We start from the raw sequence: 26507 nt of genomic DNA, 5'->3' as shown, positions 1-26507 counted from the left end.
GTAAAAATTTTTTTTTAAAAAGAATTAGAACTTGAAGGAATTTTTCTTAATTATAGACAAAATCATGACTATTAATATTGTACGCAACAAAAAATGTTATTTACTGTACAGGAAACAGCGTTGATATGTAAGTGACTACAGTTTTTTCAAGAATTACCGAAACATGTATATTTCATAGGCCCTATTTTATCGTTCATGTTTAAACATTCATCATTTAAATGAAAAACAATACTTTGTAGATAAAAACCAATAATTTATATTTAATGTAAAAAATTATGTAATTGATCTGAAGTACGGATTTAAATTCAGTAATTTATGAAAAATTAAATATTTATTTGATTTATTTTACTATCGTTATTGATTATACTTACAGTCACACACGAGAATCAAATCTTCACATATGTACAAAAAAAAAAAATAGGACCGAAAAAAAATATTGATGTAAAAGACAATAAAAAAAGCCCCATTTTGCATTAAATTTTGAATGAATGACTACTTATGTATTTTCTTTCGTAATATTATAATACATATTAGTGAGAAAAAATTGTCGATTATTGCTCACAAGCATACCGTCGTATGCGTAAGTTTGGTATTCAAACACAATCATCGATCTAAACCGACATAAACATTACATTAGCTAGGCATCATCTACAATGCGTATTTGTGATTGCATTTGATATAAAATGTTGTAATGAAAAATACAATCTTTTAAATTACAATTTTTACAACAAGTATTTTTATATACTGTTATAAGAAGCATTTTTTTATCCACACAATTTTTTTCGAAGTGAAAATGAAACCGTTAAATTTAATTGTAATCGCTTTAAAAAAAAAAAAACATTCATAACGTCAATACATATAAAACAATTATATTGATTTAAGTTGCATTTTCAATTCAAAATTTTTGAATGTACTCATATTTTTGTCACTTTTTCAAATCTACATTTTTTACTTCTCTCACTCGTATTACCCAGTAAAGGGTATTCAGGTGATGCATAATTTTTTTTTTAAAATTTTTTTATTTCTGTACAAGTTTTACATAATTTAAAAAATTACTGCCACAATGTTAATACTGTAAATTAACCTTCTTATGGACACTACATTACTAAATCTTCGAAAAATTTGGCCTTTTGTTGAAAGTAGAACATCCATATGCATGAGAGTAGGTACTTGTACCCTAATAGTGTTGGGCACCACGTATTTCAAAGAATAAATTAATCTATTTTAATACTGTATGATTTAAAATATGTACCTTTAAGTAAACACTGTGAGAAAGCGAGTACTTTAAGAGTCTAAGCTAAATTTTTTTACGACTCTACCAAAAACTCTTTGAGTACTGGCGAGCTCAACGTTATTAGTGTGCCGAATATGGATGCTCTGACTTGATTAAATATTTATCTTACTTATGAATACAATCTTAAAGGGAAGAAATTCGTCACGTTGTTTTAAGTGATAGAAATATTTAAGAATCCTTATAAACATTTCCGTTGTTTATACATTATGTATAAATCATATCTATCGTTCTAAATTCGTTACATACATATTTAAATATATTACTTCGTAGTAAATTCAGTGAGAGTAAGAGTGAAAAATTGAAATTTTATTTTAAAAATCGCTTTGCGATTTTCTGAATATTATGCATCTGATAAAATACCAGTTTTGTGTAAATTTAAGGCATTGGAAAGAGTTTATTATTGCCTATTGGCTTACGATTAAAGTTAAAAATCGATCCTTTTTTTATTTTGGATTTTGTTACATAATCAAAATTCCAAATAGAAGAAATTTCCACCATATCATTTTAATTGCAGCCTCCGTTGGTAATTGAATGTATATGGACATGGTTCTAATGTAATTTTATCAAGCACTATTTATTTAATTGTACCATATAAATGATTGAGGTTTCTCTTTTCTATCAAAATAAAATAGTAATCTTGTAAGCGTCGTCTCTATTATTCTCAGTAGAAGTTTAATAAAAGTTTAATAACAGTAATATTAATTATAACAACTTATAACGAGAGTACGAAAATTCTGTACAATAATGTGATTGTTCACTATGATTGCTCTTTTTATTACACTAATTATAACATGGATATTTAAAGTACCCAAATAACAGCTTAGGTTTATTAAAAATATAGTTATTTATTTTCTTTAACTATACTATATTCTTTAAAATGAAACATCAATAATTTTACTTTGACCATTTTACTTTTGTAATAGGTTAAGCAAATCGTCATTCTCTTACCATATTTTTCTCTAATAACTCGGCAGTTGCTTATACATTAAAGTGCGTGGTTGTTTTATTGACTATCAATCAAAAATTTATAAAGGGAATTAAAAAAAAAAAAATTGTGTTTATGAGAATTAGTTAGAATTTTTTAATAAAAATAATTTTTTTAGTTCTATACGTTTTTTCGAATGTTTTTTCTACGTGATATTTCAAATATAATAAACATATAAACGTAACAGTTATATATGCTAAATTATATACATGTGAATTTTAACTAATATTTTCGAGGTCATAATTTTTCTTTCCGTTAATAAATACAAAGTTTCAAATAGTAACAGTCCACGCTTACACACCTCATCACATACGGTAATGCACTAGCTTATAAAAATAATGGCATAAAAAGTAGATATTAATACTGCCGTCCCAGGGAATAAAAGCCCAAGTGCCATTAAAATTTCTGGCAATTACGCTTTTTTCCTTGGGACGGCAGAATGATAGGCGTTGAATTTGTAACTTTTAAAAAACTAGGAGATATTCTTAATTAAAATATCATGCACGGACAAGTGTCGCTATATACGGAGTAGGACCCGTCTGCAAAATCACACAGTTTTTTTAGGCTTTCAAGGTTATTTCAGACAGCAGTTGGTTTTTTCGAAGATCAGTCGGAACTGTCTGCATCGGAGTCCTTATCGGAACCACCGCTGCTCTGGCCTTTTTTCGCGTGATGATCCTTTTTACCGACGTTACGGATACCATTGCGCAAAATTGGCGTGCCCTGGTCTTCGCCGAATACCCGAGCGTTCAGGTAGATTGTCAAAGGTGCACCTTTTTCGCAGCACGTTATTTGGAACTCTTCCTTGAGAAAACGCTCCGTGTGCACGAATAGCTCAACTTTTAACCTGAAACGAGATTTTTGAAAGGTTATTTAATTATTTGCCGATCAGAACAATCCGGTAAATTCATCCGTTATGCAAATTTCATTTTTGAAAATTGTAGTGATGACAGTTTTCGCACCTAAGGTCATCTTTTTCTTTGGAACAGTCGACTATTCTACAATTCGCATTCTTTTTGCCAGTGGGTATGGCAGGCTCCGAAGATTCATCGTCCGGATGAACTACGCACTTATTCCACGGCACAGTAAACTCTATGTGATATCTGAAATTTGTAAAGGGTCAAGCTTATTTTAAATTATGTTTGCATGATGATTTTTTTTTTAAATATAATTCAAAAATCTCAATAAGTCCTGATTCAATACAAAAACAAAATCAAACTGGGATGGGAAATTACGTTATTTTTCGTATCCCAATAAACAATTGTTAAATTATAAATATTAGTTATTACAATTGTCATTGATATACTAACATATGATGTATCTGTAAAAAACCAAGATTGACGTTCAAGTGGCCGTGGCGCAACGGCTGGATAACGATATTGTTACAGCCAACACCACTGGCGCTACTGAAGTGTACATAATGCTCTGAAAAAGATAAACAAAAAGAGTCCTCGTTAAATTTTCTTTTTTCGAATATTAAAAAAAATAGCCTTTTCCTAGTCTGAGTTTCTATTTTCAATTTTTGTTACAAACCTTTTCGAAATCCAAAAATTTGGATAGCAGAACGTGTAAATGTATATTACAAATATGAGATTCCTCTCGTTCCATTTTGGAATAGTAAAAAAAAGAGTTTCTTAGTTGGTATTGTTTAAATATTAAGAAAACCATGTAGGTTTTCACGTAGACACCCCGTAACAATTATTCATGTTCAGTACAGAAACGTTATAACGATCTCTGTTTTCCGTTCGAATGAAAGGGAAAATATCTCTCCTTCGGACTCGGCAACTAACATTAACCACGAGTGCCTCGCAACCTTCACTTACGTAATTCGCGCGCTTTATAATCGACCTCGCAAGTGTCAGTTGCCGCAAGAACGTCCAACAATCGCGATGCATGCGAATTTCCAACATGCACACACGAAAAACACAACATGTAACAAGCAACACATGTCGAACGCAGATTTTTGTTCTTGAAGATCAACGAATCCAGTCAACTTGTCGAAGCACCCAGAAGAAAATCGCATTTTTGGAAAATCGAAAACAAGAATTGATTAAGTGTACATACATTAGAGTACATCATTTCCATGTAGATCATGCTAATGGAGAAAAGTATCTTGGCCTTGTCGAATCATATTAATTTAATGCTACATTACATTGAGAGCAGGTCGATGGATTTTAATGATGTTCGGCAACGTGTACAAGGATTCATAGAACATAGTTTTTTTAATTCATACATCGGTATGAATTATTTATTGTAGATGTGAAGGAACTGTAGATGTAAAATCTATTCATTTTGTAAATTGAACGAAACTCGGGAATTTCCAAAATGAATTTAGACCATAAGCCATCTATTTTTTATGCCTTCAGTTTATGTCACATGAACTCTATCGATTGGTAAAAAATAAGCTATTGTCTTTGGACAGTTGTACAATGCATGTATCAACATATCAAAAATGATATATTCAATTTGTAAAAACTGAAGTGATGAGTTAACCACATATACAAAAAAACAAAAAATAAAAAAAAAAACAGTCAAATTGCAGAAAAAATTATAGTTTTGACGCATCGCTAGCAACGGTAGGAAAGAAACAACTCTCGCCTGGTAACTTTGTAACGCACAACTGCCACAATCATTCAATAAGTGATTAGCTGGAATTTTCCAATTCAAATCGTTTACTCCTTGATTGTTTAGCTCCTCTATTCTCGGCACAAATATTCATCTCCAAGTTCTGCAACTATATTACCCACCTATGTACGTGGCCAAGCGACCACGACCCTGATGGAGGCTATAGATATTATTACGGACCGTCTGGACGCGGTTGCACACATATGCTCACGTACAATGTCGCCAACGGCGCAGCGAATGAAATTACATCGCTATACATCCTGCATACGTACATAGCTATTAACACTATAGACTATAGTACGTATCCATGTACGAGTTTACCGAGCTAGGGGTAGGATGCGTATACACCTAGCAATGGGTTCTAATACAAAATAATTTTTTTCATTTATTAAAAAGTCCTTTAAATTATAATTGTGTTTGTCTATTAGGCATTCTCACTGCGTGAATTCCGAGTTATAATTAATTTTGCCAATCACGGCAATATCACGCTTCCTGGAGTGGCTCTACTGGTGTTGCGGATTGATATATCTAAAAATAAACGGAAAACGCACGTGTTATACTTAACTGGGGTCGAAATTAAACTCAACCGTAGATCCGATACGGAATCCACGTCACTTGCACACCAGTACATATGTTGCACGAAGACGAGAATACCTTGTCACAGGTAAGTATTCAAAAGCCCAAGTGAAAGAAGAAATTAAAGACGACAAACGTGTATTTTTTACAGAATATGTAGGATATGCATCTGAAGTAATCTGCTGATGCTGCTGGACCTCCTTGGCACGATTGTTCGATTTTTTTTTTTTTTTTTTTTTAATTGCTGGCATTCGTGCATGCACGTATTGTACGCTCACCTTGAATTCTACAGTGACCAAAAAAATACCTAAATTGCTAAATATGTAATGAATAACTTGAACTGTGTACATGTACTTGTAAAAGTATTAATCCGTTCGAGTACTTGTTAATGTAGAAAAGAAAAAAAGTTGTTCCAAGGCATACAAAAACAATTTTTTACATCTACAGATCTTGTAAATAAAAAAAAAAAATAATTGGAAGAATCAATGTGGATCTTAGAATATACCTTTTTTTCATATTTTTCAAAGGTCATAAAAAGTTGTTTCAAAAAGCAATATCAAGTAATCGAAGAGAGTTTTAATTTTATTTATGCATGAAGATTTTTAAAAAAATCAGCATAAAAAATTATTGGCCTTTAAAGCTCAGGTAACTACCGAAAATTTAACGAATTTCATCAAATTTTTCAGTTTTTGGGCTCTTTTGGATTTGGACAACTTTTTATGCTGACCATCTTTTTTAATGTATATTTTTATCGTAATTTATTCTAAAAGTAGTCATAGTTGATCAATTAAAAAAAAAAAAAAAAATTAAACACGTGAAATAAGCTTGAAACACTTTTTTTAAGGTTTAAAAAAGGGCCATTTTTTCCTTTGAGTGTAGGAAATTTTTTTTAATATCTGGACATCGAGGAATCGTTTATGGATATCTAGGTTTTTAAAAAGTAGGCTCAAGGTTTTGGTAACGTTTTAATGACAATTCCTCGAGTCCTAGTGAATTCAATACTATGAAAGTATTTTACGATTTTTACATCCTTGTCTTAGAGAAGAGACGACGTCGAGCGAAAAAAAGTGTATATATCATACATTATAAATGTCATAGAGTGTTGTTGTCGACAAATCGTTTCAACGGATGCAAAATTCATCGGATGTACGTACACGGTTGGTATATGCTCTCGAGAATGTAAAACTCTTCAAAGACTTCTCGGGAGCATTAGGTATATAAGGTATATGTCTTGGACTCGTTAAAAAGGAAGGAGGTGAACACCCACACACATGCACTCGTTGGATATGTATTATGCAGATGTAGAACGGCGTGCCTTCCTCTTTTAAGTTCACAATTGTTCTTAAAGAGTTCACTTAGAAGCTGCCACTGCTACACACCGTAACACATACCCACACAGCGCGAAAATGGCGCGTGACCTATTTTCGTCTTTATCCTTCTTCTTCTGTCGAGATGCGAGATTTTTCCGGTTAACAGTGTGTCGTTGCTACTTAGGAACATGTGGACAAGCCCTTTGAATTCGTCGGCTAAACTTTGGTATATCATTCTTTGAGAAATTTATAAAAAAATCAGAAAGGCTGAATTTTAATTGATGCGATTCGTAACGAGATAAAAAAGAAAATTAATCCGTGTTTCATCTCTGTAATAGGCTCTACACTTGAAAACAATTAACTTGATATCTAAGCTAGAATAACTCGCAAGTAGCTAGTTGACTATCTCGAATTCACGTCATTAAGAATGAAACAAATTTTTTTTTTTGCAGCTCTAAAACATTCGTAAATGTCCTTGTGGTCGTATGAAAAAAGTTTATGTGCTTTATTTTTCCATCAACGATTCGTGTAAAGATGACCTAGATATGTGACATGTTTCTTTTGTCGTGGAAAAACGAGAACAGATGCAGCTTGTTTACACCTACTTTTCCAACGAGACGGAGATCAGCTGAAAAGCTTGACTAATTTTTGATTTGATGACTGACACTATACTTAAACCATTTTTTTTATCGTCTATGATTAAAATCCTGCATATCTCCTTGTTTCTTATTTGTAAAACATGTATTTAATAATAATGAGGTTTTTGTAAATGATAATATTTCATGTTTTAATTTCAGTTAGAAATTGTTATGAAATTATAGCAAATTTGATAATATAAAGTATTGAAGAGATTCTAATATCTTAGACAAGAAATTCTAACTTTCTGTTTTAGTAAAATCGGACAAGAACCAATTAGTGTAAAATTATACATGAAATGTGGTGAGATTGAGTAGAGATCGTCAAATTGTTAAGAAAAAAAAATGACAGAACAAAAAAAATAGTAACATATATTAGACATACTTTCAGTTATGATTACGTATTACTAAGGTAAATCTAAGCCGTTCAAGCTGTTATTCAATTAGACTTCAGTTTCATGACGTGAGAAGGTCAAGAAAATTTTAAAGCTCATTACATACGTCCGCAACACTGTATAGTTATTTAAGAGTAAATTTTTTAAATAAATCGCTTGACTATTTTCAGCATTTGGATATGATAACTGATAAACTTTCATCATTACGTACTACAAAACTAATTGTTAAAGATTTAAATTATTAAATTTTTTTTTACTTTATTGAATAGTAAAAAGGTACCAAGTTTCGATAAAGAATACATTGTACTCGTGAGATAAAAGATTCTGAATAAAATAATATTTTTACGCAGTGCTAATTATAAATAATTACTTTTTTTACAATCAAACCCACGAAATACTGTTGTTTTTTTGACTTTATTAACAGTTTCGGTATAAAGAAGACATACTGCATCAACAGCATACTTGTAAAACCAAAATTACACATGGCTAGTATGATTTTAGACTCAGGCGCAAAATGCTCATGATAAAGTCGTTTCATCCATTATTGCTAAAAAAAACTCTCTATCGCGTGTTTGTCCAAACGAAATCTTCTGATTTCCCCAAAGATTAGATTTCATAAATCCCCTAATAATTACCAGAGAGTTATTAAATTCGCATCACGTACTCTAACGATTCATTTGATGTTCACTTATAAGCGAGACCTTATAACATCGCGTGGTGGTGCGTGAAATCGACCGAATCTATACACCGGCTCATACAAATTCTCCTGAACCCCCCTCCTTCAATAACCTGCACATTTATCTTTCTCTGTTTGGCCCCTTCTCTCGTATTATATGTGCACTTGTTAGGTACAAATCCATGAAAAAGTTAGTTATATGTTCCAAATAATTAGTAAACTCCAAATAATGTCCGACTTTACTCAGAAACTATTTTTATCACTAAGAGAGCGTATCCTGCTTTTAGATATGATACTCAATTTATTTAACTACAAAATTATGAAATTTCAAACATATCTGTTAAAATTGAGTAAAATTATAATTATAACTCGATTGTTTTAAACAATGCTACCATTTTTTTTTTCGTAATAGATTCTTTGGAAGAAATCAACAGTTTATTTAGATAGATTGCAAAAGTTTTAAAGTAAGTACTTTAGAGGAATATCATTTACTGGTTACTACATATAAGAGATTTTAATAATGTATTGCAAATTCTAGATTGTGATCTCCAATAATTTACTTGGATATCCTTATCCCTCTATGGATTTGAGTCCTTACAAGTTAATTCGGACCACTAAATGGCTGCATACAATTTTCAAATTTTTAATTGCAAGAACGATACACTATTCAAGTTGTACAAAATAAACATCCCTTAGTGAAACTATTACTTTGAAGTTAACCAAATGTTTTAAAAATTAAAAGTAAGATTTTTCATGGATCTACGCCTATGCAAATGCATATCGTAACAATAAGCGTGCGCAAATCAGCTGCTGTAGTTTCTCCCGTTCTGCGCGGGTTATTTTCACATGAGAAATCGTTTTTTTACAGACTGACTTGTACCAAGCAAGGTGTTGAGATAAAAAAAAGAAAGATATGTTGTCATTTTTATTTAAATGGACTCAGGTATTGTGGTAATTGTTTAGTCATTATTCAAGAAGTGATGTCGAACAGAACTGATGATTATAGTAACACACTTGTAGAGATGATAACACCAACAACTTAACCTCACTCTCTCCTGTACATACACTGATTGAATCACTTTTTTTAAAACAAGCAAATTTCTTACGTGACACTAGGTTTTTCCACACATATCATTATCTTCCAACACCGTTAAAACATTACTAAATAAAAGATAAAAAAACATTTCTCTAACCGTTTTCTTTAAAAAAACTATGAAAAACAACTATCACAACGAGAACAAAAAAAGAAAGTATGTACTACTTCGTTAACATCCAAGTACCTTTATCCCCCATACTGGGCGACCGTGGCAGTAGGTGTCAGAAGCCCCCAGATCGTGTGCTGATTTGCAATCAGTACTTAGCATGCTACGACACCCCACGAGCGACTTTTCGTCGAGCACTTATCCGCGGAAAAACACAGCCGTCGTTGGAGATCCTCATCTGTCGGTGTCCACGCGCCCGACTACGTGGTATGACTATTCCGTTGGTCAGCACCGACACATACTGGGTACTGGGTTTCGTTTCTCTCCAACAGTCCACACACTCCACTCATTCTATACTTTGTTTGGTGCAGTAGAAGCCCACGCGCACGCTCGAGCAGGACCGTACGTGTTTTGTTTCGTAAGAATGCGGGGTTGGTGTAGAGGTGTGCTTAGGGTTGTGTTGGAGAAGAACGACTTTTGAGAAATAGGGGGGAGGGGGTGTAGGTAATTGAGGGTGAGTGAACGTGAACGGTCCCGGGACTTTTCGTGACGACTGGTTCGAAAATTTCTATTGATTTAAAAAAAAACAACTTTTCTCGAGAGAAAAACTTTGATGCTGTAATTAGGTTTTGAAGTATAAAATAAAGGAACTTAGCAATCGAGAAGAGTTATTTACATGTTACTCGTTCTTATAGGTAAATTTCTGATATATTCTTTACTTGATTTAAAAAAAAAATATAATCATGACGTCATCAATGTAGGTAATTACGCATCACTTTTTCGATTTTTGTAAAAATAATGTATATTCGTTGAGCAGAAATAAAACACCAGATTGGTTATTTGTTCATAGACTTGAGTTTTTCAATGCATAAAATTAAAAATCATATAATAAAGATAAATAAGAACGAGATGTCACAGTTGGAACTTGAAACATCTAAGCTTCTTTAAATATGTTATGACAGTAGGTAAATGTATTTTCGTAAGTTTCATCCAACGCTCCCGTACATCCAAATCCACCCAGATGATGAATGCGGGCGTAATCGTTGCAATCGATTGTTCCGTCCCCGTTGCAGTCCTGAAAGAAATAAAAGGAAGCAATTACAATTTTTTTATAATAAAAATAAATCTAAATGACAAATATTTGCAATTCTTACTTTTTTATTGACAAACAAATTTTGTATGCTTTAATACTTTTATGAAACGATGCGCTATTCTAACGTTTTATTCAATTTTTTATTTATAGAAGAAATAAACATTTTGTTTTATTGTACCTGAGCATATTTTTCTGTGTATGCTTTTACAGCTTTTCCTGCACATTGGGCATCAACAGCACAAGCATCGTAAGCTGGAAATTAAAAATTCCACATTGTAAGTTTATTTATGCTTTTAAAATTATGAGTTGAAGAATGAGAAAAATTCAAAAAATAAATTATTAGAGTATTGTAATGATGGTTTAAAAATTTTATTTCTCAAAATATTATAAATTTATCAATTTAAAAAATCACTAAAATTTTATCGGAGGATTTTATGTATTTTTGAAAATAATTTTTTTTTTAAATTGACGTTTCGCAACAAAAACTTTTTTTTATTAACATTAGTTTACTTTCCGTCTTACTTATAATATTAAAAATTATTATTAGAGACAGTTTTACCATAAAACTATTAAATAATTTAAATTCATTACGGGCGTTTATATTTTTTTAAATTATATAAATTCAAGACTACTCAAATTTTTTTTATAATATGAGTGGATAGGCTAATTATCACTTTTTTAAATAAAAAAAAAATTTTGTTATTACGTTTTGTAACGAATAAAAATTATAAAAATTTTGGTGTTAAACAATATAAAAAACTGCTGCCAATAAATAAGCACAAATATTTCTCAAAATTTATTCTTCCACTTTTTGTTAAATATATTTTACATTTTAATTTAACGTATAATTTTTATTTTTTATCTAAAGATTTTTATTTTAAAGATAATTCGTTATTAAGTGAAAATACAAGTCGAAGAACTTTAATAAAATCTATGTTATATTAGTGTATGAATAAATTTAGTTAAATAATATATATTTTAATTAATAATACATAATAAAAATAAATAAAACAAAAAGATATTTTGCATTTACATTATGCAATTTTCTAAATTCACATAATAATTTTTCGTAATTACGTAAATTATTTGTATTTATTTATTTGTAATTCCATTTTTTTATTTTATTTGGGACAACTTATTATATCATCATCATCATCATCATCATAGTTATTATTATTATTATTATTATTATTATTATTATTATTGTAACGTGCCTGCAATTTTTGAATTTTTTATATTTTTCAGTGAGGTACATCTCATTCCACACTAATATTTGATAAGAATAATAATTTAAGCCATTTTTCATTTGAACGAACTGATTCCTCAAAACTATTACTTTCAAACGATTGTAATCGCGCAATCAATTTCCGCTTAACATTATTTGTACTCATGTGGTTGAAATTTCAGCAAAATGTACAAGCTATTTTTTTGTCCTTATCCCAAATTAAGTAACATGTAATCGCAATATAAGATAATACACAAGAAATATTAGATGATTGTATACCCATTGCACAATATTCTTCAAAATTTCATCGTGATTATTTTTGTAGACGATAAATAGTGATATGACTAAACCTTAAAATTATTCCGAACAGCCACATGAATATTTCGTAAATATGCTCTCTGGATTATCGTACAACGTAAGTACTAAATTTATTCCTTTCAAAGTCAAGTATCCTTTGAAGTTCATTATCTCCTTCAAATAAAATAAGATAGAAACATGGACTACCCACCACTGTCATCGCCATCGGATTCACCATCAATGCTTGGCTTTCCCCCATCCGTCCAGTATATCTTGGTTATTCTGAAAGGTCCGCAAACATCTCCGGTGCACCCAATCGTCGTATTACATCCGGATGCTGCGTCGCAGATGCAGCCGAGACAGGCTTGCGTAATCTCGCCTTGCTCTTCGCCTGAAAGACACGAGCCTCGATTAGTTCGCCTTGTGCACATGTTTATCGAGCGATTTCCAGCGTGTTGATTATATTTTTTTTCTCTAATGCATCTGATGCTTTTATCATATCGAGTGTTTGAAACTATTCCCACAGTCGTTGATTGGTTTTTCCTAGCGTTTACTATTCTTTTTAAATTTAATTACGTCATTCGTACACATTAAAAAATTCTAACGCTGATCACCGCGTAATGTAGACACTTACATTATAAGTACCACTGTATTGCTGATGATTTTAATGAAGCAAATTTCACGTACCGTAAACAAAAGCAGCTGCCAATAATAGTGCGAGGGCAAAAGACAAACTTTTCAACCCCATACTAGTGCAGGTGCGTGAGCTGGAAAACAAAAGAAAAAACCTCGTATCACTAGAAACACTCTTCACTGAAATCTTAATCAACAACAAGCTCATCCTCGCGCGGGTCTCAGCGTTTTATACCACTTTGATCGATAATCTAATCTTCGATCTTCTTAGTGGGAAGAAGCTGTGGTACTCGTTACGAGGAGCGCAATCGTCGAATTAGAATGCATCGATATGAGAAATCCGCGCATTACACGGATTCATCCGACTTCTCCGAAACGCTTGTGTGTAATTATCGAATGCTCTATGATTTTTGCATTTTGTCGGGCATCAGTGATGATAAAAGGTGAAAACAAGGAAAATCCGAGAGAGCCCCGTCAAGACTTGAACAACGAATTTTTTTTATAATATTCCGTTTTAGTTTTATAAGACATTGCTTATTTCTTACTTTATGTCAAAATCAGGCATAAAAATAAAATTGCAGTAGAACAATGCAGTTTACTGTACTACTATAATACTATAATACTATAGGCAAAAATAATCGAGTCATAGAACCTTTTAGGATTTTTTCATAAAAGTATCAAAAATTAACAAATAATCCAAAAATAGGATCTCATTCCTTTTCAACCGTATTTGTCATTTAGTTGACTAATTAATAAATTGTGCCTTCTAATAGAACGTGCTTTATTAAAGATAACCTTTAAAAACACAATAAAATTTTTTTTGTAAATTTTAAGATTCAGTTTTATTTTTTAAGTTTTAATATTTTTGCATTTTTCGGAACACTTTGTACCCGCAGATTTTTACTAGATTTTTTGCATTAAATATAACTCTTAGTATAAATTAAAAGCCATTGAATGGATAATTAAAAAAAATTTTTTTCTAAAAAAAAAACTTACGATTTGGTTTTTTTACAACTTGTGTAAATACTAAGGTATCCACTTGAAATTGTAAGTATTTTGTACTTTATTAACGTTTATGCACCTAACCATCGAATTTCAAAATACACTTACATTGTGTATTTTTCACGTAAAAAAGTATTTCTGCAAAAGCCATAAATAATAAAAAAAAAATTCGTTTTCCGCCCTCGGGTGGTTTTGGGAGGCTAGTATTTCCTCGGGCAAAAAAGCAGTTTTCCGGAACTCGTTCGAAAAGTCTCCTTTACGAACCTCGTAACGTCCCTTTTCAAACTCGTAGGAAAACTACTATTTGTTGATAGTTGACAGTACTAGAAAAGTTTTATAGCAATATCAGTAAATTAAAAAAAAAAAAAAAAAAAAGAAATTTTACCCTTACGTGAAGTGCATGCAAATTCATGCAATTTACCCTTATACATGAGTAGAATTTATTAAATACTTACCAAGTTTGGAATAGCTAATGATTCAACTGTATACTGTACTCGTACATTGTTACAGACTGATTAGATAATAAAATTGTATTAATTTAGGCAAACTGAAAGTAATAAAACACAAAATGTTGAATGTTTTTTTTATTTTATTCAATTGATCTCATCAAGTACACACTTTACTCTTATACATATATTGTACTTCTGCGTACAAGTATAAACAAGGTCAGGTCAGTTTAAGGCGATGGTACCTATATACAGATACTCATCGTGGGGAAAGCCTTGCAGTATACACCTTCAAAGAGGTATCGTTCAAGCAGTTTTATTCCACAAGAATCGAAAAGCAGTGGAAAACGAGGGTAGTTTTATCGGTAATCTCGACGGTTCTGCCGCGTGGGTTGAAACCGCAGGTGAACACACTTGGTAGACGCGAGGCTTTACCCCCGTATGGATCCGCTCGTGCGCCCGAAGATTCGAGCTCTGAGTGAAATTTTTCCCACAAATGTTACACTCGTAGGGCTTCTCGGCCGTGTGGGTACGCTCGTGTACTCTAAAACTGGATCTGTGAGCAAAACTTTTCGAACAAACTGTGCAGACCAAAAGCCTTCTACCCGTGTGACCATGCTCGTGCACCCTGAGACTGTTTTTATCGGCGAAACATTTTGAGCAATGCCTGCACCCGTAGATTCTCACCTCCGCGTGGGTCCGCTCGTGCGCTTTCAGGCTGGATCTGTACATGTAGCTTTTCCAACACATTTTGCAGGTGTAGGGCTTTTCGAGGCTGTGAGCGCGCTCGTGCACCCTGAGGTTGGATTTGTTAACGAAGCTTTTCGAGCACCACTTGCAGCCGTGGGGCTTGCTATTGCCCGTGTGGGCCTGCTCGTGCACTTTCAGACTGAATTTACGAGTAAAGGTCTTCGAGCACAATGCACAGGTGAAGGGCTTGTCGGCCGTGCAGTGCATCCGCTCGTGCCTTACGAAACATGATTTGTAGCGGAAACTTTTTGAACAACGTTGGCAATCGTAGGGCCCACTGTCCGTGGCACGGGTCTCCTCGGGTGCATGGAGATTTGATCTACGAGCCTTTGAACTCAATTGGCGCTCGAAGGGCTTCAAGTGAGTGTGCTGGTGCTCTGCCATGCGAAATTCATCGATAAAAGCTTCGTAACGCGCAATGCAGTTGTAGGACTCATTGGTGCAACTTTGACGGCGTGTGGTGCGCACACGGGAGCTGTCACTTTCGGCCATGATTGTCGATGTCCATGTATATTCGATCGAAGAAATGGTATATACCTTTGTTGTCGTTACTGCTGAGGGATTTTTTTTTTCTACAGTGATGTCCTTGCCCTGGTTAGGTTGACAACGAGGCAGGTATGCTGTTGAACATAGATGATAGAAGAAATTTTTAATATTTCAGCAAGGACGTTATTTTTTATTTATTTATTTTTTTTTTCTTTCAGAACATTACGTAGATTAAAAAAAAATTGTTTGCTCTTAGCTTCATTTACATAATTAATAATGCTTTCCAGCATTTGCTTCGTCAATTAATTATTTTAGGTAGCAAATAGATACATCGACGCAGATGTTGCGTTACACTGGATGTAAAATATCGTTTTCATATGTCTTCCAAATATTTTTAGTACCTTCTGTGGTCAATACATTTCTTACAAACTAATTTGAGTTTAGTCTTTTTTCTTGAGCTGTCACTATTTTAAATATCAAGCATTCAATTTTGGAACGTGAACAACGAGAGAAAAATTTTATTAAAAAAGCTTACCTTTGGTTCCTCGATTTTTAATCACAAGATGGAATGGTTGCTACGTTGTCAAAAATTAATGATGTCTCTGGCTTTTTGGGGAATAACAAGCATTTTTTTATATTTAAAAAATCGAGAGGTTTCCTTTAAATCAATACATAACGTATTCTTACTTAATTTCACCCAATATATTATATTCACAGTATATTTTACACCAAGTTAAATTATTTTCTCTCCGATATATAAAACTCTGCGGTCATCCATGCAGTTGGATAGTAATATCAGTTGTAATGAACGAATGCGTTCTAGCATACACTATCATTTTTAAAAGTGTAAGTATTATTGGCGATGAAAAACATCGCTAACGACATAATGATACGGATTACTTTGTTCGTATAATCAGATAAGGAAATTCAGTCGTTTCGATGAATATTTTGTAATACTTTTTGTGAATCCTATTGTGATAAAGACTTTTATCATGAAAACTTGTACGTTTTATATATTTTTTAAACATGTTTATTCGAGTTAGTTTTCCAAGTAGCTGTTCTAACGAATGGTTTGATGCAAAATATGTGAATTTATAACGACATATTGAATACATTATTTAGTACAATCAATAAGTTAAAGACAATAAAAAAAAAAAAATTACCAAATTTCTGCTTTTAGTACTGGTTATTGTCATTCTTATTGTTAGAGCAAAAGAAATTGATATTAAATTTTAGGTAGAATAAAAATTTCATGGCCAGTTAGTATAGTTATCACTCGTGAGGCTGATTACACTGGATATGCCGTAGGCGAGGTTAATATAACAATGTTCTTTGCATATGTTGTACAAGTACTAGAAAAAAATTTTTCACCAATAGTAAAGAAAAAAATTAATTTTTAATACAATTATGAGCTCAGTCGAAACTGCTAGGGTATATTTTTGATCACTTGAGCACCTATATCCACCTTCGAATACGTTTTTTAATCTCAACCATACGTTCATCGACATTCAAATTTGTCCGAAACTTATAATTTTCTTGTAGTCAATAATGTAATGCAGAAAAAAAAAAAAAACATACATGTAGTTTCCAGTATAATAAATGAATAAACAAAAATAAGGACGTGATCAAAAATAAATATACTTACCTTACTTATCTCTCCTGATTAAGAGGGCAAAAGTGCCACAGTCGCAGGAGGAAACGTACACCTTTCGTCTCTATAATCAGGGAACAAACGTATTTTTAGCAAAAAAACAAAAAACTTGTGTAAGTCAAAAACCAACGCTGAGACACGTGGTACTGAGTAGACGGAAATTTTAAAATATTTAAGTTCAACTTTGAATAATACAATTTTAATCAAAAGAGAAGCTTTTGTATGGTGACTTATAAAATTGCTTGAGTAAAAATAAAAATTAAGACTAAATGAGAAAAATGCGCAAGGACGATGTTACTTACAGCTGGTAATCATAAAAAAATAACGATATTCGCTCATCTGTGTATTTTATGATTTTTTAACTCTTTCGTAAAGTGTGATCGGAATATAAGATATTTTGTCTGATTGTTGTGATGCTTTTTTACGGGAGCAGCACCAGAAATATTTTTTAAAGTATTATTTTAATAGATCAGAGATCATTCAATCACTCGAATCTGCCTAAAAGTACTTTTACTTTATAAGTAAGAATTTATCACTGGACACTGCTTTTTACCGTCATTCTACTCGAATGACATGTCCCTACTTTGTAACAGTAAAATTTTCATTGATTAAAAATATAATATTTGTATTTTATTGCTCAGGAAACAGTTGTAAAAAAAAGGTTTAGTAAATACTGGTGGAACTACAGAACATAACGAGTTAATAAACTTTATTGCTATGAAATATTATATCATACCTATGCAAACTCATCACATTATAAAACATGTGCATAAATGTATACATTAAAACAGCCTTGAAATGCACAACTATCGAAATGCATTGTATATTAAATATGAAATTATAGTGCTTGTGAAAAAATCTGTGACGATGGTCTAAAAAAAAGACAATCAATTACAAACTAAAAACAACACGCGAACGATAGAAAACTAGACGTGAAAAAGAATCTCGGCTCCCACTGTTTCGTAACAGATGCGATATTAATAACAGAGGATTATACACCGGAAGACGAAAAAAAAAAGAAAAAAATCCCGAAAAAACAAAGTTTGGAAGATCTATAAAAAGCTATCATGCAGAAAATTTGCTCCGGCACTCGTTGTATTCCTTCTCGTACTTTGGTGGAAGAGTACCCGAGCATCCGTAACCACCGAGGTAGTGGATGCGCGCAAAGTCATCGCAGTTTATCTTTCCATCCTTGTTGCAGTCCTGTCGGGAAAAACAAAAAGAACACGTCAGTAAAAATATTAATAACGCGGTTTTTTTTTTTTTTTATCTTCACGTCTAGTTATTGCGTAACTTTGGCCTCATTACCTGCCCGTACACGTCCATGTATCCTTGCACAGCACGAGCGGCGCACTGGGCGTCGTTGGCGCAGTTGGCATAAGCTGTAACACAAAACACCAAGTTGTAACACATTGGAAAAAAAAAAAAAAAAAAAAAAAATTGTTTGCATAAACAAGAAAACGTAATCTCCACTCGATTGGTGAAGTAAAATTCGCACCATCTTTGTCAGTGGCAGGCTGTCCATTGAGAGTGGGTTTGCCGCTGTCTGCCCAGTAGCCCCACGTGATGTGGAAGGGGCCGCATATGTCACCGATGCACCCTTGTGTCACGTTGCACCCCGACGCGGCTTGGCAGATGCAGCCGAGGCAGACCTGGTCGACATTATATTTTTCACCTGGACAAATGGAGAATCATTTATTTGACCAACTTCATTGTAGCTTGAATTGTGTTAACTCTACTGTGGGATTAAAAAACAATAAAAAACAGAACAGAAGACTATACGTAAATGTAATCTCATTGGTTCAGTAAATTCAGATCTCATTAGTTCTGAATTAATGAGTCATTACCGAGGCAAAGTCAATATTATCGTGATAAATGAGTGATCATCCGTGAATCAGTGGTTGGTATTTGTTTTGTCAAGTGTACACTTACAGTTTAATTTTACTGTTTTTGATCAAAGTGACAAAATAATGAGTCAATTTGATGATTTCTAGTGATTGAGCAGTGGTTTGATGACAATAATAGTGGTATTTTAACTATATGGTCGAGATAGAGAAAATTTCTCGAATTATAATAAAAAATTGTAAATACTATTACTTTCACATTCTATGTGTAACATGATATTTTCTCAATAATTTCTTATTTTAAATAAATGCAAATTACAATAGTTTAATAATTTTATATGATTTACACTCAAAAAATTACAAAATATTTTTACTTCTTAAATCAAACAGTAACTATTTACATGCCAGTAGTTGCGCACTTTGAAATCGTTCAATAAGTAAATAATAACGTTATTTCATTCATTTTTTGTTTAGTAAAAGTAAAAGAGGAATAATTACGGAAATTTCACATTTCAAAAATCCACAAACACATAGAAAATTCGTTTCACAAGTACAAACGTATGTTGAAATTTTCTTATTTTGTAAATAATTAACGTGATAAAAAATTAACGAAACCATTTTTATTTAGAATTAAAAAAATACACCACTGTTGGTATGAATTAAACGTTATTGTATTTTTGTATAAGCTACATATCCAATAAATAATTGCACCTTGAAGCGCTTAACTTGTTCAGAAAACAGTAAACCAATATATTGTTATTATTTAAATCAGTTGTATATATTCAACGATCTATCTCATCTCTCTTACACACTATTTTACACATACAAGCATTAAATTACATCTGACTGTTACGTTTGAAAATAAATCTTTTTTCACTCCATAACACTTTTAAATCGTAGCAGCGTGACGTTTCGAAATTATTAGTGAGAAATAAAATAAAAGCTTCTTTCAAACGTTACTCTGTGAAGGTACAGGGCGCGGAAAACATTTCAAAAAAACGTAACCAAAATCGACAAAAGATTCAAGTGCTCAACAAAAAACAGGTTGACAATGAAAGAGAAAGAAAAGAAATAAAAAAAAAAAAAGACTCACCAGAAGTAAGGACAATCACGAAGGCGGAAAGCAGAGCCAAGGTAACGATCTTCAATGCCATGATTCCAAGCCCAAAAGCAGCTCACGTGCACCACAGGTAAGTATATATTGTATACGTCGAAGGGAACCTTCGCTGCGATCTCACCCAGTGTCTGGCTCACCTATGCTCGCCGGCACGTTTTATATATCCCCTCGATCAAACCGACCGCTATTCGGCACACACAAGTGTAAATATTCATACACATACGTATTGAAATTCACAAACGTGTGCTTCTGTCTCCATACGCGCTTTCGTTGGATTCACCGGGGTGGGGGCATCGAAAATACAAATAAAGACTCGCGAGATCTCTGTTTTGCCGGGAAGGGAGAGGCTTCGCGCGCGAGCGTGTGATAATGATAATGACATGCGCGCATTCCGGGAAATAAAGAGCGTAAAATACACGCTCCCGTGTCTATGGATGTCCGTTCGTGATCGTCGGTGTGCAGTGGCGATGATATCTCGAGAGAGCGGATGATCTTAGGGAGAGAGAGAAAAAAAAGGTAGTGTGTGACGTGCTAGGAATTCCCGTGTGGGGGATCGAGTTGGGGAGCCGATCGCTTATCCCGGCAAAGTGATTTGGCTTATCGCTATACTTTTACCGATATTTCGAACGATGGGAAAAACATTGTTTATTGCTAAGTTGCAAGTGTGGCAAAATGATTTTAATTTTGATTGGTGCAAAGTTTGTACTATGAGAATAATGGTTAATGATTATGTTGAAGAGTCACGTCGTCTCGTGTCATTTCATCTTCCCCGATGATTCGGGAATCCTTAGGGTGAATTCGGTAAAACAGGAATACTTTTATCATACCTTGTACAAAAAATAACGTGCGTGTCTTTAAATCATACAAAAATTTACTATTGACCTACATACAACTAGACATTTGTTTTTTTTATGAGAGAAGATTTTTACTTTTTTTTTTTTTTTTTTTTTTATTTAGTGAAAATTTTAGTAGTTTTAAAGTAAAACGTTATTAATATGTTTCCAATTGCATACACTTACAAATTGAAAGTAATAGTTTTTTTTTTACAATGTTGATTTTAGAGAGTAGAGATACTTTTATTTCTTTCTGATTAAAATTTGGGTATCCTCTGAGATTTTTAAATTAATTTATTCACAAGTGACCTTTTTGGCAATTTTGTTCAGTCGATGATTTAATGTAAAAAGAGATATCACCTATGTGTATTTTTCATGATTAAACCCGTAAAAGACATGTTACGAACTTAAAATTATTTTGAAATAACTAATGTACAAGTTTCGTAGACCAAGTGCATTAGCTGTTTTGTTTAACTCTTGTTTTCATAAATTTGTTTGTTATGCAAACTGATGGATAAGTCTTAGCTTAAAAAATTTCGGATTTCTCTAAGCCAAAAAAATTCTTTATACATACTTTTTATAAATCAATGATTGTACTTTTAAGAATCTTATAAAAACTAAATAATGCGATGCTGATAAAGTAGATACTTTATTGATAAAACGGAATTTTGTTGATCATTTTTTTTTTATAAAGTATATTTAGTAAGTTGTAGTTCTTGAAAATTCATTGAATAGTAAATTAATTTTTTGCTTGTTATTCAAATTTAATTTTATTCAATAAACGGTTTCACATCAGTTTACGGAAAGAAAATTCTGGCACATACAAACATGTAAGACCATAGGTTTATTCATCAACGATTAGAATTGCAACTTACCAGTACTCTAATTTTATTTCATGTAGAACTTCAAAGAAATTATTTGATGCTCATGAAGACATCTGCTTTCCACTATAAAATATTTACTGAAAATCAATTGTTATTATTAATTCAGAAAAAATTGAAAACTGAAACTGTGAAAGTAATAACGATTGCAACTGCCGTAAATTGATAAAAAAAACTTTTTAAAATCTGTAATTTCCTTGTATCGTACTATTCTTTAATAAAGCTTGCATTATGTACTTAGCATAGGACAACTGATCCCTTTTTCACGTTGACCTCCGTATCAAGCACGGGAAGCAAAAATTTACTGCATTGCCAAAGAGGTTCTCCTGAATTTTCCAAAGTTCCCCGCCGTTTAGAAAACTAATACTTCTGAAACCACGTTTTGTATACCACAATAAAATAGTATGAAAAATAAAATTATATTTGAAAAATTCTAATTAGATGAGAAGCAACGCAGCAGTACGTCATTTAATGGTTTTATTTCCAATAATTGTAACATCTATGTGTGATGTAATACACTATATGTAAATAATAAAAAAAAGTTATGTACCAACTAAATGAGTATTATGTCCTCATATTTGTATTTAATGCCTGTAGCTTTACTTCGTATTTTCTTTTAATTATTGCTTTGTCGGGGTACACAGTCTTATCATAAAAAAAAAAAAAAAAAAAAAAAAATTAAATAAACCCTGAAAATGTGAAAAAAAAGTTCTGCCATAATTGTTTCGAGTACTTATCTGGATCCACTCGATTATCCCAATCATAAAAGTAACTCCATCAACAAAATATCTTTCGCAAGTGTGCGCAAGACAAGAAAACATGAGTCTAATTTATTTGCAAAGTACCGCTTGGCTGGTCTCATCCAGTGATATCACGGTCCCATTTTAAAATTTCTAAACGCCAACTCTCCGCAGACATGTCTTGGTGAACATCCTATTGAATTTTAATGACACCTGGATAGAAGAGAAGGAAACAAAGCAATAACTGTTCTGAGTTGAAAGAAAAAAAAAAAAAAAAAAAAAAAGAGTAAAAAATCCTTTGAGGAAACACATACAGGTCAACGTTTGCAGCAATATTTTTATCAGGAACCCCAGGCACGTCTAATGGCCATACAGAACTGGTTTCAGAAAAGGAGACTTGAGCTCACGGAGTTCGCTTAGCGTCTGATCGACAGACAAATAACACTCGGAACGTCATTATTAATAATAATTGAGCCTACCTACATGCATACTATAATTTTCACTCTTATATCGTACCTATATTTACTCATATGTATTTATTCAGTAAAATATCTCTTTATATTTGATGGAAAGATTTTTAATCTTGTAAAAGTAAGGTTCATTACTCGGTGCAATGTTATTTATATTTTCTTATATTGATATTTGTACGATCATTGATCTTAATAATTACTTGTGATAATTACAGACATATTTGAGATCATATAAATATTTTCCCTAACGATTGCGATAGTACAGCTCAATACAATTACTGTAAACAAAAAAAACAAAAAAATAAATAAAAATCTTTTGCCTTGTAATATAGTTATTTTTTTCTATGATCGAATGCAAAGATTCTGTGGATGAATATGAATATTTTGTAAAATGTGCTGAAGTCAGTTGTAAGATTAGATGTCAAACTAACCTTTGGCGCGCATTGCGCCTTTCTGGGCTAGTATTTTGAAAAAGCAAGATAATAAAGTTATAGAGTTTGGGTTGCAATGACCATGAATCGATAACGTAACTGCAGTGAATAAATCGCTTAACGTATAATTGTATTTTGTTACTTTTTTAAAGCTTGGATTAACTTTGTTTCTAACAAAAACGTACTGAACTGTACATAAAAAAAATTGATAACATAAATAATAAATTTTTTTTTTTTTTTTCAATATAAGTTTATTTTCATCGATGAAAGATAATTTTTCTAATTCTGTTCCCTAAAATAATGATAAATTATTTATTCAACTTTAAAACATAATACTAAAGTAATTATATCGTGCTAACGTAAATATTTTGGAATAAAATAAACATAAATTTTTGGTCGAAACAGAAAAAAAAATTTTCTTTAAACATTATAAGCTGAGTAATTTCAAAGACATTTCTTTGTAAAAATGTTGTACCTACCCTGAGTAATGTTTGATAAAAATTTCTAACTTATGCTATCGTGGTTCACACGGAAGAACGAATCTGTTGCTGGTATACCATAATACGATAACTTTTACCTCTTGAACATGGATTAGAATTATAACAGACTTGTTGTTTTATTTATCATTTGCAGGAAACCAGTTTACAATAGAAGAAAAATCATACAAATAAAATTTTTTTTTTTTTTTATTATGCTAACTAATTTTTATTCATACAAATTATCGTGTTATAAGCTGTATAACGGACATTTTCTCCTTCTGTAACAAAAAAATATGAGTTAATGTAAGTAGCTGATATGAACTTGGCTACCAAGTTTGTATTGAATGTAACCCAACTTTGAAGTGATTCTTTAGAAATATAGGGCTACATTTAAAAATAACCATTAAACTGTTGTAACCAGAGAAAGGAGATATTATTTTAGTACAAAATATCCATGTAGCTTAATAATGTCACAAATTTCTTTCTCAAGGATGCAATAACAATATCTAATATCAATACTATAATTTATTCAGTTAATAAAAATTTGTTTTTCAAAAATTTTATTTTTATTGTTCAGTAGAAGTAAAAATAAAATATTATTTAAAACAAACCATTAAAAGTGTACATACTTTTTTGGTTAGCCTAATGTAATATACTAAGCCTTAATTGAAATCACCACCAGAAAGGATTATGAACGTTATTATATTTCGTTATACATTTATTTTACTTAAAAAATGTTCAATTACCAGCTTGCCAACTTTATATGAATCTATTACTATTATAAAATTTGGATTTTTTAAACATAAGTAAATATTAAAGTAAATGTGACAAGTGAAAACGAATTATTTCCTTTAAAAAATAGAAAGTTCATAACCTTTGTCAATATATGTATGAGGTTGATTGAAAATCTATGTATTTTAAAATTTGAGTTCAACCAGATGTTTATTGTTTAATGTTCTTTGAAAATAGTGGACATTTAGAAATTATTGCTGCATTAACCTCAGAATGAACCATTAACATGTTGCCTAGTAATTTGATCTTATATATAATAAACTTACGTGCAATATTTAGAAGTTGCTGTGCACATAAAACAATCTACTTATTCGTTTTTTGTCAAATTAAGAAGGAGAAAAAGATGGGTTTCAATAGCTTATTTGTAAGGCTTTTTGTTAGAGAACGTAACAGTACAAAACCTACACATGCATTTGCATTTGTACATCTTTATAGAAAGACGTTGTACGTTGAGTGGCTACAATGGAGGGAGAGAGACAAAAAGAAAAGTGGGAAGTCAGGGGGGGAACTGTTACCCCAAAATTTCGCTAGATGGAAAAGACCCATGTCGTATTGAACAATAGGTGCAGGCATCGAGCAACCCAAAAGAGAAAATTTCAAGTTGAGTGCATAAAAGGGCAGGTATAAGGAAGGGCTAGTATACTTACCTGGCGCAGAAGGTTCCGTGATCACTAAGGCGGACCTTCCAGGATGAGGCCCTCCCATTGCACTACGGTTGGGTTGATCCCTGCGAATATCCCTAATGTGGATATCTCGGGCGTATTATTTTTGGTAGCCGGGACTGCGTACGCGCTATCCCGAATAAAACAATTCAAACACAATAAATTGATCAATCTCTACCGAGCTCTCACGACTTAATTTTTACTCAAGAATATCTTTAACTTCAAGTGATCGCGGTGGCGCAACGGTAGAGTTGCAGTTCCGTCGATCTCCGAGGTTAAGCTGCATTTGACGCGGTTAGTACTTGGATGGGTGACCGCTTGGTCACCAGTCACCATTCAGGTCTCGCCCTTTCGCCAGTGCTCTTGATTCTCGAAGGTCGGTTAACTGTTTCTCTGACGCTTCGTCTAGTATAACTCAGGTGTACCCGATGGCTATGCTTGTATAAAAGAATGCCATGCCTGAGCCTGCGAGCGATGATGAATGAAAAAAAAAAATAATTTATAACTTCAATAGATGACAAATAGCCTATTATCCATTGAAGATACATCACATACACGGATAGAGAGAATAAAACACGGAAAATTTCTGCAATCACTGCTTTTCCCCACTCGAGTAAAAATTTTGTGTCATTTACGGGATTACAATGATTAAACCTCAAAATTAAATAAATTTTTTGTATTGTGACGTACGGAAGTGTATAGGTGAGACGCTCCTTAAATCTTGTAACTAGGGTCCCTATAGGGCCAAGAGAAGGGAAGAGCAAGCAAGGAGAGAGACTTTCGGTGGAGTGCATGACGAGCCTTGAAAGGGAACGCACGTGCGACTTATAAAGGTCTTGTAGGTAATAAGTGTTGATCATTATCGCGACGCACCTCCTTACCAATCTCTTTCCCACGTTACAGTATCTTCTTACTCAAAGTAATATTTATAAATAAATACACAAAAATAGTGTATAGCATGGGACTAAAGTATACAA

The 26507-nt window shown here is 32.4% G+C and overlaps 3 protein-coding genes and 1 non-coding gene across 4 annotated transcripts; 1 reads left to right on the top strand and 3 right to left on the bottom strand.

The window, feature by feature from the left end:
• Window positions 1-1001: 1001 nt before the first annotated feature.
• On the bottom strand, window positions 1002-10002 carry LOC106647769 (adipose-secreted signaling protein). The gene is made up of 4 exons (XM_014364300.3): window positions 9777-10002; window positions 3590-3704; window positions 3242-3382; window positions 1002-3126 (listed from the first exon to the last, which is right to left on the bottom strand). The coding sequence occupies exons 1-4, from the start codon at window positions 9787-9789 to the stop codon at window positions 2886-2888; spliced, it is 510 nt and encodes a 169-aa protein (XP_014219786.2). The 5' UTR covers window positions 9790-10002; the 3' UTR covers window positions 1002-2885.
• A 532-nt stretch (window positions 10003-10534) lies between these two features.
• On the bottom strand, window positions 10535-13219 carry LOC106647652 (lysozyme-like). Its single transcript, XM_089594551.1, has 4 exons — window positions 13001-13219; window positions 12525-12704; window positions 10970-11043; window positions 10535-10773 (listed from the first exon to the last, which is right to left on the bottom strand). Exons 1-4 carry the CDS (start codon window positions 13152-13154, stop codon window positions 10633-10635), a joined length of 549 nt encoding a protein of 182 aa, XP_089450677.1. The 5' UTR covers window positions 13155-13219; the 3' UTR covers window positions 10535-10632.
• A 4754-nt stretch (window positions 13220-17973) lies between these two features.
• LOC106647765 (lysozyme 3-like) lies at window positions 17974-20803 on the bottom strand. The gene is made up of 4 exons (XM_014364296.2): window positions 20219-20803; window positions 18780-18956; window positions 18590-18663; window positions 17974-18484 (listed from the first exon to the last, which is right to left on the bottom strand). The coding sequence occupies exons 1-4, from the start codon at window positions 20277-20279 to the stop codon at window positions 18347-18349; spliced, it is 450 nt and encodes a 149-aa protein (XP_014219782.1). The 5' UTR covers window positions 20280-20803; the 3' UTR covers window positions 17974-18346.
• Window positions 20804-25507: 4704 nt separating this feature from the next.
• Window positions 25508-25669, top strand: LOC149374268 (U1 spliceosomal RNA). The gene has a single exon (XR_016293205.1). It is a non-coding gene; the product is annotated as a U1 spliceosomal RNA (small nuclear RNA).
• Window positions 25670-26507: the final 838 nt, after the last annotated feature.

Source organism: Copidosoma floridanum, unplaced genomic scaffold (assembly GCF_036245765.1).
Source record: "Copidosoma floridanum isolate Cflo_tuat_1 unplaced genomic scaffold, Cflo_Japanese_pri ptg000021l, whole genome shotgun sequence".
Lineage (NCBI taxonomy): Eukaryota > Metazoa > Arthropoda > Insecta > Hymenoptera > Encyrtidae > Copidosoma > Copidosoma floridanum.
This window is presented reverse-complemented; position numbering and strand designations above follow the sequence as displayed.